This window comes from Poecilia latipinna, unplaced genomic scaffold (genome assembly GCF_001443285.1).
Source record: "Poecilia latipinna isolate Pla-1442-1.1 unplaced genomic scaffold, P_latipinna-1.0 Scaffold2937, whole genome shotgun sequence".
In the NCBI taxonomy this organism is placed as follows: Eukaryota; Metazoa; Chordata; class Actinopteri; order Cyprinodontiformes; family Poeciliidae; genus Poecilia; species Poecilia latipinna.
This window is the reverse complement of record NW_015115553.1, coordinates 1,855-17,881: the sequence shown is the minus strand read 5'-3', so window position 1 is coordinate 17,881 and position 16,027 is coordinate 1,855. Positions and strand designations below refer to the sequence as shown.

The 16,027-nt window shown below is 35.9% G+C and overlaps 1 protein-coding gene across 1 annotated transcript in view; it reads left to right on the top strand.

Moving 5' to 3' along the window:
- LOC106939650 (vascular endothelial growth factor C-like) overlaps positions 1–15,421 on the top strand; it is a 34,326-nt gene extending 18,905 nt beyond the window's left edge. The window contains exons 2-4 of the mRNA XM_015022118.1: positions 5,924–6,164; positions 8,958–9,148; positions 15,250–15,421. Of these exons, the coding sequence (XP_014877604.1) occupies positions 5,924–6,164; positions 8,958–9,148; positions 15,250–15,393 (576 nt within the window). The 3' untranslated portion in view covers positions 15,394–15,421. The remainder of the gene's footprint in view (positions 1–5,923; positions 6,165–8,957; positions 9,149–15,249) is intronic.
- Positions 15,422–16,027: the final 606 nt, after the last annotated feature.

Here is a 16,027-nt window from a genome sequence, read left to right as displayed (position 1 = left end):
TGTTGCCCTGAAATAACTTTGGAGTCTGTTTAATTTGTTTCTCCAGTTTATGCAGTCACGTTTCTGAATCGAGTTCAGTTAAAGACAGATGATCTGGTGCAGAAAACATTCTTTTTCAAAGCTGCCTTATGTTGTTGATCAGTTTGTGTTACTCAGAACAATTTGATTTTCGACTTGAAACGCATGATCACGTTTCAACTATGCAAATGGCTTGCGATGTGTTTTTTCTTTAAAAATATGACAACAAAAGGATGTTTTCTTTTTTTTCTATCTTTGTGTTAAATGCAATAGTTCAACCAACTATAATCTATCTAATGTAAAGCTATCCATTACATTGGATAATTTAAATGGATAATATAATATAATATAATATAATATAATATAGGAAAAACAGTTAAGCATGAACATAGTTTGCGGTCATTTCAACAAAACCAATAAAGTTATATAATTACAGTATATATAATATTATGTAATCTATATTACATAACTTTATTAGCTTATTATAAAAAAGTTATTAAATATATTTTGTATTATATAATAATACATATTATATTAACATAATCTGTTATTATGTGACTATTAGCTTATTGTAATAAAATTATGTCCAATACTAATATTTATTTTATATTATAATACAGTATAGTTATAATATAATAGTATTATAAAATAATTATGCTATTTTTTTCATTGAATGTAATAGTATATTATAGAATAATCTAATTATATTATATTATATTGTATTAAATTACATTATATAAGTTAATTAGTTTGGCTGAAATGCCAGTAACCACATCATCTGAGGTTCAAACTATGTTCATTTTTAACTTCTTTTCTATATTATATTATATTATATTATATATTATATTATATTATATTATATTTCTTTATTAGCTGGGCTGAAATGCCAGTAACCACATCATCTGAGGTACAAACTATGTTCGTGTTCAAACTGTCTTATAAAATAGCTGTCAGCTGTGAGCAGCACATAAAACATTTTTTATATAGTGGCTTAAGAAGCGTATTTCTTTGATGTTCTTTGTGTTTGCGTATCTGACAGGGCTTTTCCACATCGGCTGCGTGTCTGAGTGTTTTACCATCTGTTCTTTAGGGTTCAGCTCCTCATCAGTGTTTTGTTGGCTCTGCCTCGTTTTTGGAAAATCCAGCTACTTGGCTGTTTGTGTTAGCTGTCAATCCTGCAGAGAAGGAGCCTGCTGGGTGATTTCTTTTTTCATTTAATTTTTGTGTGTGTACAGAGTTATGTTCCTGTGATCCATAAACACCTTCAGGATTTGTGACACCACTTCAGAAGGCTTTCTATAAACAAATGATGAAACGTTCAGGCGTTTCAGAAAAACATTTGACTTTTGTCTGCATCAGTTTGACCTTGCGCCTCATATTTCTCTGTACTTTCAGTAAAAAATGTCAATGTAATGTAATCAGATACAACAAACAGAAGATATGATTTAAAACCTCCCTCCTTACCTTTGAAATTGTATCTTTACTCTTTTCCCAGACAATTAGACCCTGAACTTTTTAGCAGATATAAGACAATGATTTCTATGCTTCAGCTTTGTTTTTAGGATTTAAAAAGTTTATTTAATAACATCTTTCATATTGGATGTTCTAGAAAAAGCTATTGTTTCAGCAGCAGCTCCATCTCAGATTTCTTCTGTCTTGCCTTTTCTGTCAAACTGGCATATTTCGGATCGTCAATTGAACTTATAAATGCAGTTTTTTTTTTTTGTTTGTTTATTCTGCTATTTGCATATTTCCCCCTTTTGCTTGTGTAACAACCTCAGAAAATCTGCTTTTATTTTTTATTATAATGTTTGAAATTCACCAAATCCTGATTAACACTGAAGAATCCTAATTTTTGTCATATTTTAAGTTTTCTATAATGTATTTTGTTAAACACTAATACTTGTACTGTCACTTTAAGAGCACTGACGTCTGTTATGACGTCAGTGATGCGCCACTCTCGTCGGCGCTGGGCTGCCTACGAAGAGGTATGAAGTTTTTGTTGCTCTCGGTTATGCGCACATTTTATGAAATACATAACGTAACTGTAAATACAAACTATAAAACAATAGCTCCCAATGAGCAGTTAGCAGGAGTTAACATTTGTAAAATTAAACATAGCTAAAATGGACAACATTAAAACATAGCAAAATTATTCATGAAACGCTGTATATTATTCAGTTTGTCTAAAACATATGTTAAAACATAATACTTGTAAAGAAAACACAGAGCTGATTCTAATGCGCACCACAGTTAAAGACAGCAACGGAAAAAGGAGGAGGAGCTGTAAGTTACTGGTTGCTATGGTAACCACCAACCGTCAAGAACAGCAGAACAGAACAATAACTGGAGAAACAACTTGTTGACAAAGCAAAATACATTCAAAGAACAAATATTTTTTTTATTTATAATATTGTTAAAATACGTAGGTACGTATGTATGTACGTATGTATGTATAGGTAGCTGTGTTTTTATTATTTACATCTGGCTTAGGAACTATTTGTGATTCAGAAGGGAAATGGGTAATGGTAAGATTATTCATGTAATGAACTACAGAATGGAAAAGGTGTATGATTAAATAAATTAACCTTCTTCATACTCCTTTTCAGAGTCATAGTAACCAAACAAGTGGTGTATTGCATATGAGTAAGTATGAGTAAACATGAGTAAGTATGTTTGGTAATATGGTAGTACACTTAGAAAATATGCAGTTCTACTTTTTCTCTTGGTAACATTCAATTCAAATTCTTTTCACCCTTAGTGAGCAGATTAAAATAGGAAAACTTAATAAAATAAGTTAAAAACACTCATAGATTTATTTATTTTAGCAACAATCAAAATGCGCTTCATCTTGTTTAGCTATCTTAGCGGTTCCTTTATTTCAAAACTATTTTAAAACCCTTAGCTCTATAAAAATCTAGGAAACGGGGAAAGATGAATATAGTGAGTGCTGTGACATAATGCAATTGAGTCTCTGCTGCCTGTTGGCGTTTCAGGGCAGGAAGCAGAATCTGTCAGGTGACAGTCTCATTTAAAGGCTCTCAATTGTTTGGTTCACAAATCCAGAGAGACGGCTTTTTCCCATGCTGAAGGACAGTCGGTGTGTGTGTGTAAATATGTGGAGACTCGTAAATAAACACATTCTTCCAAAAGGAAACATTACAAGTGGGAAATTGAGTGTTTGCTTGAGTGTCTGTTTGAAACACCTTTAATACAAAGGCATGTGTGTGTATGCTTGTGTTTGATATGGCCTTGGTTGCAGCAAAAGTATTGTTTCTGTTTGTGTGAATGTTGAATTGATCATTATCATTAATAGTACAATAGCATACGAGTAACTGCAATAAAAGTCAGGAAATGAGATAACAGTCACGCAGACTAGTCATGAATTTGTTAAACTGCAGCTGCCTGAAGTTCTGCTTTGATTCCTGACTAAACCTATTAATTAGAAATAAATCAAGAGTTTTTAATGTAACATCATGTCCGACTGGCAGCAGAATCACCAGATAAAGATCCTTCATTGCAAGCACTGAGAAAAAAACAACAACAATGGGTTCTCTCTCAGTTTTTGATGGACATTATTATAGTTTTCATTATATTTTAATTGCTAAGGCCTGTAATAAAGCTTAAGGTTTGTTTTAGGCCTATTCACTCTCTGTAAGGTGTTTAAAGTGTTAAACATAAACATGGAAAAATAGCTAGAACTTTATTAGAGCAAAAATAATGTGACTGCACAAAGAAATACCAAGAAATACCTCCATTTTTCATTTTGTTGCCACATTATGCAGTTATAGGTTTGACTTATAGGTTTGACTAATACTTAAACATTTTCATAATGACTAACTCATGGCATAAAGAGGTTTTGATTATTTTATATATAAAATAAATGTTTTAATTCGACATAATCTACCTAAAATGCAATAACATAGCAGTTCTTTTAGTGAATTCTTGATCATCTGCAGCTAAAAAAATACTTCTTATGTCAATATGTTAAAATCATCTCTTTCTACTTGACTTAACATCAATACAGTATAGAGCTGATCTGGTGACTATTTTTTAGATTAACTGATTAATAATTGTATAGCAAAAGGCTTAACAAGACATTTTTATACAGTTTTTCATGCAACATATTTACAAAGGTCTACTTTTATCTTAAATGGAAAATATGTATTTTTTGTACCATTTTGGTTTAATTACTGCTCTGACTGTTGTTCTTTCAGTAAATTTCCATTTCTGAGTCTGTATGCTCCATTTAACAATTAATCAATTACTAAATTAGTTGACGATTATTTTAATAGTCGATTAATCACAATTAATCATCAGCACAGATTAATCGTTTCAGTCCTAATTACATTAATCAAACAGTTGTTTGTTTGTCGCACCACCTGGCATGTCGTAGCATTTCAGGCAGACCATATGGAGAAGCTAGTCACATGTGGAGATGATGTGCTAGTTTTGTGACTGATTTTATTAAATCAAGACTGCATCTGGCTTCACCAGAGACCCCCCACAGGATGGCCATGTGTTCAACCCAGAGGGAGGTCGCAGTGAAGCAGAAAAGTAGCAGTCTCCAAGCTGAAGACGCATAGAGATGTGCTGCACCGAACCCAGCTACCTACCCCACAGGAGGGGCCATTACTCCAGAACTTACAGTTTTGTGGCATTACTTTTCTTAGGGAAGATGGGATTGGTGCCAACTGGTGCTGCTCCATTAAAATTCAACACATGTCCTGATGTAAAGACATTAAAGAACAGGTTAGAACCAAAGACTCTGCTGTCTATCAGTGCAGAAAGTGTTATAAAAACACTTGTAGGGATGTGAAGCTCCAGTGAATCACAATGAGAGCCATCCTTCACGAATGGAGAAAACCTGGAACAGTGGTTTTCCTTCCAAAATAACTCCAAGTGCACATAGGTGACTTATCCCAGAGAACACACAAGAACCCAGAACAACTTCTAATGTACTACAAGACCCATTTGTATCAGGTAATGACATAAATAATGTTCATGATTTTCATGATTCAGCAACAAGAAAGAAACTTGGAAAAAATAGCATCAATGAGAGAGTTTCAAGTCTAGAACAACTGCTGAATTAAAAGCTGTTCATCCAACATTTACCAAAATAAACATCTGGATTATCTCTACAATTGAAGACTTTTGCAGAAATATTCTGTGGACTGATGTGTAAACATTTTTGAAGCCCTGGGTCCTGTTACATCTGTGATAAAACTAAGCTAATATTAAAAAAAACAACATTATACTGACAGTAAAACATATTTGACAATTCTGTCTGACACTTAGCACCTGATTGAACCATTAATTAAGTTTCCTATCTGAGAATATCTGGCCACCAGCTTGCAAAATGAAGTTTGAGGGCCAACTCCACCTTTGAATGCCCCCCAAAAAACTGAATAAAAGTTTTGGAGCAGCGTAGTCAAAGTTTAACCTTAATTCTGACAGAAATGCTGTGGCTTGATCTGAAACCGTTTATGCGTCATGAAATCAAAACAATTCTCAAAGAAGGGTAACAATAATTTGTTTATACATCTTTAGCACATTTAGCCGCTTTGATTGACAGCGCTAAGCCCCGCCTTCTGGCTCTGATTGGTTGTTTTTGGTTGTTAGTGGTGCATTTCTCAGGCGGATATAATAACTTTAGGACGAGGTGCAAGACATTGATTTTCACAGATTATCTGTCTGAACAAACTGTCACAACATGCTGACAGTTTTAACAAATACGTAAAAAAAAAACGTTCAGCGTTCAGGGTATAGATAATTTTTCACAGAGCCACTACAATCTGTGACTTTGTAAAACTGTTCACAGATTTGTCAGAAGTAATCATCGGAGCCATGTATATTTTGACGTTGGAGTCCCTCTCTGAGTGAAGGTGTTTCTTGTTAATTACAGGACACATTACCGAAGCCGGACATGGAGCAGAAGCTGCGTTCAGCCTCCAGTGTAGATGAACTGATGAGTCTGATCTATCCTTCATATTGGGCTGCTCTGAAGTGCAGATCCAAACTTTCTGCCGCTGCATCCTCAGCTTCCAAATTCACTCAGCGGCCACAGACTCACCGGCTGCGGCCCCTTTCTGAAGCCCAGGAGCCAACATATGCTGCTGCCTACCTCAACTTGGATGTCCTTAAAAGTAAGTGTCTTCTTGTTTCCCCTTTTACACCTACATGCAAAAAAAGCCTTTTTTCCAACAGGAGTTTTACATAATGAGGATTTCTGTCACGCACAGTGCTATGTTGTTTTTAAGAACATTTGCTATCGGACTAAAGTTTCCCATCTGGGAACAATGCCTGTAAGTAGATATTTGCCATTGGCTGGTGGTCAGCTGTAGGTGTTTATATGGAGCGTCTCAGATTTGTTTCAGATGTTTACTTTTAAACAGTCCATTTTATCAAGCAACTTTTTCTTGACAATTTGACTTAGAAATAACAGAAACAGAAGAAAATTAGACTTGGGAAAGAGTACACGCTACCTTCCTTAGAAACTGCCTCTAAATTTGCCCTTTTTCAGAGAATATAATATGAAAATGGCTCTGTTTCTCATGACTAATCTTTGGATGAAGCCATTAAATATTATACTATTATGTTTGCTCCTTTTAAATCATGGTGAAAATCAGAAACTACTCAAATGCACCTCATCAAAAGTTTACATAAGCTGGAAGTTTAGGCCTGATGACAAAAAAACAAGCATGCAAAATGTTCCTAAAGGTAACTTTGAGCTGTTTGCTGAAATTAGTGTGTGTGTGTTTAAAATGTCAGGGAGTGTCTGGCTCCTGTGTGTTTCACCCAGTCATCCTGTGATTTTTGACCTTGCTGGGTTTAAAATCACAGGAAAAGCGTAATCATTTTCAAAGGATTTCTGGGAGAAGGTGGCGAGCTTTATAAACAGGACTGTACAATGGCTAACTGTGTTTAAATCCTCATTAGGAAGTGTAAAATGATTGAACCAAGCAACAAATGTCTGGAAAATTGTTCAGCATACAAAGGAAAACCTACAAATGGCTTCAGCCAACATACTGGTAGTGGAACTGTTTCGACATGCAGAATAAAGAAAAAATGTGCTGCATGGTCGAGTAGCCATACGAAAGTCATTACTTGACCCAAAGAGCCAAAAAACCCTGAAACAAAGTTAACTTTATGGCCACGACTATCAACGCTACGTTACACCAGGAGTGTTCTTGTGAGCTACAAAGAAGCAAGGCATTTGGTTAAAATTGATGGGAAGATTTATCCAGAAGGTTATGAGAAAATACTCATCAGCTCAGAAGTAGCTCAGAAGTCCTGCATGTGGCTCTGATCCAAAACGAAAGTCGACCTGTCATAGATTATAGAAAAGAAAAAAAGAAAACTAAAGTTACTGAATGGGGGGGCCGTGTTGATCATTTAGCCACTTTGGAGAGATCTCAAACATGCAATTCATCCAGGAAATCCCAAGACTTTACAGGAACTGGAGACTTTTGGCCAGAAAGAATTGGCAGCTTTATGGGTTGAAAATAACATTTCTCACCCACAACTACCACAAAAGACTTGAAGCTGTCAGTGGTCTGTTGGGTCAGTAGTTTCTATTGTCATTATGATTTAAAAAGTGCAAAAATTGTTTCATAATAAATGGATTCAGCCAAAAACTAACAATGAGTTACCAAAATGGTTTTCTGTTGTTTATATTCTCAGAAAAATGGCACAAACACTACAATTCTGTTAGAGTATTTAAACTCATAAGCACAGAAAACAAATTGTTAATTGTTATGCAAGCATTATCTTTAGTTATATATTTTCTAAAAAACCCATCCATGTGTAAATAACGTGTTTAAGAGTGTATTAGGTCACAGTTAGTATCCAGGTCTAGACAAAATACTGATGTTTGTCAGAATTTCCTAATGTCTCTCAGCTTGTCTTTTAGTTTAAACTTGAAATGATCAGATTAAATTAGCATTTTGCACAATTTTGTACTTCAATTCAGGTCTCTGCTGCTTCTAAAAGCACCCAGCCATTTTTTGGCAATAAGTTAATGTCTTTTTTGGTATCTGGAAAATGAGCCGTTTCAAAAACTTTCCGATTGTTAAGTCACAATCGATGGGCACGGGGCTGTTACCTAGCAACCCAAGTGTATCTCCAGCATGTTTGGTCAGCTGGTTATACCACTGTACAATGGCTGCTGGAAAAGTGTTCTGTTGTTGACTTACCATCCTGAAACAACTTACTGTATTCCTGTTGGTTGTGCAGGAGACTTTACTTCTGCTTTTCTAAGATGTATGGTTATATAATTGCGAGTCTGTTTGCAGCCATTTTCACATGCGAGTGTAAATGTTGAGTTGAGGGGCCTGGCCAGCAGCAGCTTATTTGAATTTAAAGTGACAAGACACCCTAAGGCAGAACAACAAAACTGGGCAGACTAAAATCTTAAAATAATTTTGTGCAAACAATGTAATGAACATGTTTTGTAAAGCCCATAGATCTATCCTAACCTGTTCAAGGAAGCATAATATACTGCTCAAAAAAATAAAGGGAACATTTCACTTAAAATTTATGTGTGGCTCCAAATCCAGGCCTCCATTGGTTAATAAATTTGATTTCCATTGATGATTTTTGTGTGATTTTGTTGTCAGCACATTCAACTGTGTACAGAACAAAGTATTCAATGAGAATATTTCATTCATTCAGATCTAAGATGTGTTATTTGAGTGTTCCCTTTATTTTTTTGAGCAGTGTAGTATCCCAGCCTCTAAAACATACATAATGTTGAGCATTAAGGGCAATATTAATATAGAGTGTGACTCTGTGACATTTTAAATGTAATATCTTACCAAGCGTGCATCCAAGTCTTTGTTATACTGAACACATGACGATTGGGATCAATACTTTGTGCAGCAAAAAAAATAAAAGATAAGAAAAGAAATGTTGCAAACAGTTGACTTTTTTGTGTGCAGGTATAGAGTTGGAGTGGAGGAAAACTCAATGCATGCCCAGAGAAGTGTGTGTTGATGTGGGCAGGGAGTTCGGGGCTCCCACCAACGTCTTCTATAAGCCACCGTGTGTGTCTGTATATAGGTGTGGAGGATGCTGCCCCTCCGAGGACAAACAATGCAGAAATATCTCCACCGGTTACCTCAGCAAAACTGTAAGTTAACAACATTCTTCCCTTTTCCCTACAAAACATGAATAACATTTAATCAGTTTACGTGAACACCAGTCAAACTGAAAGAAGGGGTTTACGACGTGTTCTACTTTTCACCGTTGACAGGTTTGCTATTGTCCTGTTACCATGACAAAGCTTTTCAGCATCTTGCAAGCTAAGCTAAGCTAGCTTATGAAATATTTATTTTATAATAACTCAAAATTACTCACTTTAAAACATTAGACACTCACTAATAGAACAGTTTACTGTCCTCGCTGAAGGTTTAGAGCACAGCAGAACTCCATAGATATGGTGCATGTTATTGTTTACAACTGGAAATTTTGTGCGTGCCATCTGTAGCCATGCTGCCGCGGTGAAACATTTTAGTTGACAAAATGAAAGCTGGAGACATAGGTATTATCAATTTAGTGTGGTATGCCACACAGAGGCCCAATTTCAAGGCCCTAAATTAAAAAGTCAAATTTCTTTTGAGGCATATTTAAAAGACAAAGCATTTTATAACAAGTGAAGGTAACATAGTTGATTGTGCTATAAAGTAGCACTATAGGCCTGGAAAACACATGTTACTGCCCAGTTTCCCATCATGCTCCACCTCCTTGTGTTCTTACTTCTGTGTGTAAACATCTCACCTCTCAGCACTGACAGCGCTGCCTTAAGATGAGGTAAATCCTCTCAGCTGGATTGTTCATTTCCACATAGATGCTGATAATGAAGGGACCCTAGTGGTGCGTAATGGCTTATTGTTTTAGCTCAGCTGTGCTAGTCATTTCCTAAGTGGTAATTGAATGAACTGGCGGTAGCAGTTTAAGCGAATGGCTCCTTTGTTATATGAACTGTTAGAGCAGATTCAATCAGCAGAGGAAGTTGAAATAGCCAGAGTAGTTTAAGAATGTCGCTATCTCTTAATTTAATCGTCTGTGTTTTGCTCGTACTTTACCAGAGCCAGCCCAAGGCATAAGCAAACTAATTCGCTGCTTTAACCATCAGGGATCTCCCATGAACGCTCAAATTAGAGTTTGAATTACCTTTTAAAAATTAGGTGAATATTTTTTTTTACCATATTATAAAATATGGTAAAATTCTGGCAACCACAGCTGCCGGTATTTTACCTTTTCTTTTTTTTTTACAGTGCAGATTACACCAACTCTGAATCGAAACAGTTACTGGGAGTGATGGTGTTAATAGGAAATTCTACTTAAGGTCCCAATTCCACCTTGATCCGGCCCGTTTCTTCTCTATGCACTATGCTCAACAGAGTAATATGATGCATTTCTTCATTTATTAGAGACTTTTATGTTTAATCACAGTCATTTGTGTCAAATTCGATAAGGATAATAAACTACTAGGAGGATAAAAGCGCCATATTTTGCACACATACTGACAGACTCTCTCTTTTACATCTTTAGAAAAAATAGGACGAAATGACAAAATATGTTCTGTAAGGTTTACCTGCAAACTTCTGGTTTCATTCCCAGTCTATAGTTTGTCCATTTCAGCTGTTATTGATGGCGAACTTAATGTGTGGTTCGTTTCTGCAGATGCTTTTTATCATGTTGAAAGTCGAATTCCATCTGGTTGGAATGTCTTGAATAAGCGGCTCTTTCTTTTGTCATGTTGAATTTGCTATTGTCTGAGTCCGGCAGTACGTGCCGGACTGTGTGTAAAGTTGTCATCGACTTTTTTGCACTTCACAGAGACGCTGTCAAACGTGCCATTATGCAAAGATGCTGAACCCTGAACACTGTGTGCAACGCAGGGGACAAAACACAGTGATCAGATTTCCTGCAGCATGTTTGAAAGTGTGCAGATTTTTTTTTCATTGCTGTGCAGCAACACACACAAATGTTCTGCCCATGTTCTATAGTTTGTTTTAATTCATGGCTCCATATGTCCTTCTGTGGACTTTTACAGTTTTATACATGTGCACCATTTTGTTGTACTTGTTCATAATTTCAAATAAAAATGAGTATATCCTGATTCTGGTGATGTTACACACCACCAGGGTTAGGTGGTAACTAGCTACTCAATTACATTTACTTGAGTAACATTTTTGAAAGAAATTACTTCTAGAAGTATTTTTTCTTACGTTGTACTTTTTACTTTACTTGTGTAATTTTATTCTGAAGGATTTTTACTTTTACTTGTGTAACATTTCAGGATTTTCTACCCACTGAATGAAAAACAAACATGTTTTCACCAAAAATTCATCAGACACACACATCTACAGTTTTTGTTAAAGTTTCATAAATTTTATATTTTCTTTTACCTAATTGTTACTTTTTTGTTACTTATATGAATCATTGCCTTTTTCATCTTTAAAAGACTTCATTTTATATTTTGGTCAACCTGATTACATAATTTTTAGATAATAAATGATAATTTGATCAGTTACTATACTTACATTTTTACTGTTACTTGAGTAATTTCTTGGACGGCTACTTTTTAGTTTTATTAGTGCTACTTCAACATTTTGCCCCCCTATGCACACATTATTTTGACAGGATGCACAATATAAAGTTATTCATGTTTAGAATAATATTCCAGTTGTTGAAATGAAGATCTCAAGGTTTTTTTTTTTTGAGAAACAGCCACCTTTCCGTTAAGTTGCAAGGAAAAAAGTCCAAGGCCGAAACTGAGCAGCTTTCCTTCTGGCAGCAGATACAAGGCTGCGAGTGCAGAGCCACAATCTTTGAGGTTTCACAAGACATTCCTCCTCTCTTGTACTTTCCAAACTGTTTTTTTTGGCATGGGGCTCAGACAAGTCGCTAAAGTTTGGATACTTATATGAGCGATGTCGTACTTCATCCAAATCACACGTGACTAGATAGAGTTCAGCTGAATCCTAATGAGTTTTTTAATGTGACTTAAAAATAATTGGCCTTAAAATGTACATATGGCAAGGTGAAGGGTGAAATAACAGTTTCTGCTAAGAGCATTCTGTGGTTAGTTTCGTCACAATGAAATACTCAGTTGGATGATTGCTTTGGCGTTGGCTTGAAGCAGCTGGCTGAATTTGAAAGAACTTAGAAAGCAATAGAATTATACAAACTGTAATTTCCAGTTTGACTGTAAGTATCTTTAACCGTTTTTGCGTCTCCTGTGGCTCTGTGCAAGAAGGTTTTCGCTTAACATCTGTTCAGCTGTTTTTTGTTTTTTTTTAATGGGTAATTTCATCTCCTGGACTTTCATGTCATATCCGAAGTGTTCTGGTTTTGTCGTTGTTGGTCATGTTGCCTTCAAAGGCCTAACCGCCTCGTCTGTTGCTTTTAAATATTGTTCTACAGGAAAATGTTAAGGTCTTGAATAACACAGTAGTAATTTATCTACATGCTCTGTATAATGTAATGCACAATTCTATATTCAATAGACCAGAGGTGACCAAAGTGCGGACCGTGGGACATTTGCAACCCTCGGAGTAATTTTGTGCGGCCCCTGGAAGCAGTACAGGAAATGTTTAAATGAAGTTGATGCAGACGGAGACATTTTGTTTCTTTTGTATGAGATTTTCAACTACAAATTTTATATCTTAAATAAAACAATTTTAGGTTTTTATTTTACTAGCCATGTTTTTTTGTTGTTTATTTGCTTTCATTTCAGCGTCATAGTAAATAGGGCCACAAATCTCCAGCAACTTTTTGCTCAAAAACAGACTTAATCACACCCAATAATCAAAATTGACAAAATCCAGTTATGGGTTTTCAAAGGCGGTTCTTATTTTTGTTGCTAGGAATAAACTAATTATGATATATTTACCAAAAGGTTATCTTGTCACGTCTGAAGAAGACACTGAGAGCATCTTTCTCCTTCATGAAATGTAAATAAAAATGGAGTGGCATCAGACTCTGGAGGTTGTAGGATTTCTCTTATGTCTTTGGCAGAAGACCAGAAGGAATTACTCCTGCAAGCACTAGATTCACTTGTTTGTTTTGGGTGTTTTTACCCATAATGCCCTGCACTGTCATCCACTTCCTACTTTTGTTCTCCGGTTCACTTTCGTCCATATTTGCACTAAAACCTCAACAGAGTTCACATCAGCCGAACCGAGACGTGGGTTTTTAGGCAGACCAGAATTAGTTTTTTTTTTTTTTTAATCCACATCAGAGTTTGATTGTGCATTCACACCTCCCCAAATGAACTGGACTTTCTCGACAAATGAACTAAACGAAGTTGTTTTATCTGATTACTTGGTAAGATTTTGCGTTTTTGCAGTAAAAACGACATTTACATGGCTACAGATGACATTATACATGTTATAAGTTAAATTAAATGTATTTTATTTAACTTATAACAATGAAATAACAGAGAGGAACTGTCTGCACCAGCAGAACTTGTTGAAACATGGATTCAGAAATCTGCTGAAGTTTTCTGATGACTGGGCTCAGTGGGAACGTTGAGAGCTGAATAACTCCAGAGCCGTGTCTCTCCAAAGATCGTGTAAAGAAAATTGTTTAGCTGTGTGGAGCTCAGTAAAACGTCCCACCCAGCAGCACACAATGCCACAATCAAAGGAAGTTCACAAGAGATTTGGAAGAATATGATGTATATGTGGTAACGTCAAAAGTTTGGACACGCCTTCCCAAAGCGCTTTTTTCTTCATTCTGGAAATAGTAAAAACATCAAAACTATGAAGTAATGCATCAATGTGTGAGATGAAAACACGGTTAATTTCTCAAAGTAATCATTGTTTGCAATTCTCTACTTGAAGGAGTTTCCCACATTTATTGAATGGTTTGTCAATCAGAGTCAGCTGTTACATAAAACACAAAAGCTTTCACAGGTTTGTTAGTTTTGGCAAATTTACTTTACTTTTCTGCTCTTTTTTTACCAGAAAAATTTGACTAAATTCTGATTCTTTTTGATAAGCTGTTCATATGTCATTTAAAATCTTTCAGTTGAAAACTCTCCAGATTAAATAATATGATCTCACATCTACATTTTTAGTGTAATTTATTGACTAGTTTTATGTTTAACTTCTTGTTTATCAGTGTGTGGGGAAGATTTATGTGATGGATTAAATTATGAGTTTTAAAAAAGTAAAAATATGAACCAGTTTAGGAGCTTATTGGGAAATATGTTGTATAGTATGGGTATTTCAAAGACCAAAAATGCTGTTGATAATATTAAAAAGCCATAAATAATTGTACTTTTAAGGATGAGAATGAGAGATGTAAACGTCATTCAATGTGGGAATAATTTAAGATCTTGAATCTTCTACTTGCTCGTTTTCAAACAAATAATGTAAAATTGCAGGTCAATGGACATGATAAATGATAACAAAAAACTGGCTAAATTGAGTTTTAAGGCTGAGGCCGCTGTTTAGTACAAGTAAAAAAGGTTTTGACAGTTTTTGAGAAAAATCTGCCATAAGTTTCCAATTATTAGAACAAAAATGTGGGGATTTGTTGATTTTGTGTGAATTTCCACTATAATTCTCAAGAAACTGGAGGGACTGATTGATGTAATTTGGCAGTAAGCAGGTAAAAACTGCATTGATTTGATTGTTAACATAATATTTATTTAGTGTTTAGAATCTAGAGGGCCACATAAAGCTATGACAGGCCGGATTTGGCCCACTGGCCTTGAGTTTGACACACGTGATATAAATATATAGTGATGACAGCCACTAAAGGTCTTACAGAGTTCACATAGAAAGTTGAGTGGAAGGAAAATGTGTTCTAGGAAGTGATGCAACAAAACAACTGCACTTTTATTGTGGAGTTTCTCTTTGGAGTTGCACCACATTTCAGACACTAACTGGGAACATATTTTACACACTTTATATTTATCCAACTTTCTGAAGGAGTTTTAATTTCTTCTGCATCTGACTGACAGCTAAAACTATGTTTGCTATGTCTGTTAGTCTTTCTTGACTGCAGACTCATTTGCACAATTTGGCTGTTGCATGTGTTTGTTTCAGATTTCCATATTATACACTTAATATTTGTATCTTATGTAAAACATTTTTTATGCCTAATGTGTTAAATGTAAGAAATTAAATGAGTTTCTTGCTGTATTTCACAGTGTTTGTGGTGTTTTTTTGATGTTTTTCTTGTTCTTCCTCTCATTTGTTGCTCTCTCTGCAGCTCTTCGAGATCACAGTGCCTCTCACCCAGGGCACCAAGCCTGTAACCATCAGCGTGGCCAACCACACCCAGTGCAGCTGTCTATCCAAACTGGACATTTACAGACAAGTTCACAGCATCATCAGGCGCGCCCTGCCAGAGTAAGAACATTTTCACTGTGGCAAACACTCAGACCGTCATTATGAATGAATAACCTGGAAAACCCAAGCAGAAGCACTTCCATCAGTAATATAAGTTGCAACACATGCGAACCACGTAACAGAAATCATCCAAGTGACAGAAACTCTTTTGTCTCAAAGCACAATAGACGGTCTGATATTGATTGGCTGAAAAAAAAAAGGATTTGAAGTGGCCTAGTTAAAGCCCAGATTTAAATTTGATTGGTTTGGCTTTTCCAGGCTGCACAGTGGCACAGTTGGTAGAGCTGCTGCCTTGCAGCAAGAAGGTTCTGGGTTCAATTCCCAAAGTTTGCATGTTCTCCCTGTGCATGTGTGGGTTTTCTCTGGGTACTCCGTTTTCCTCCCACAGACCAAAAACATGACTGTCAGGTTATTGGCCTCTCCAAATTGTCCCTAGGTGTGTGTGTGCATGGTTGTGTGTCTCTGTGCTGCCCTGCGGCAGACTGGCGACCTGTCCGCCTCTCGCCCTGAACGTTAGCTGGAGATCGGCACTAGCAACCCTCTTGACCCCCCTAAGGGACAAGGGTGTAAGAAAATGGATGGATGGTTTGGCTTTTCCTTAAGCAGGCTGTCCAAGGTGGGACTGAATTAAAAATAAA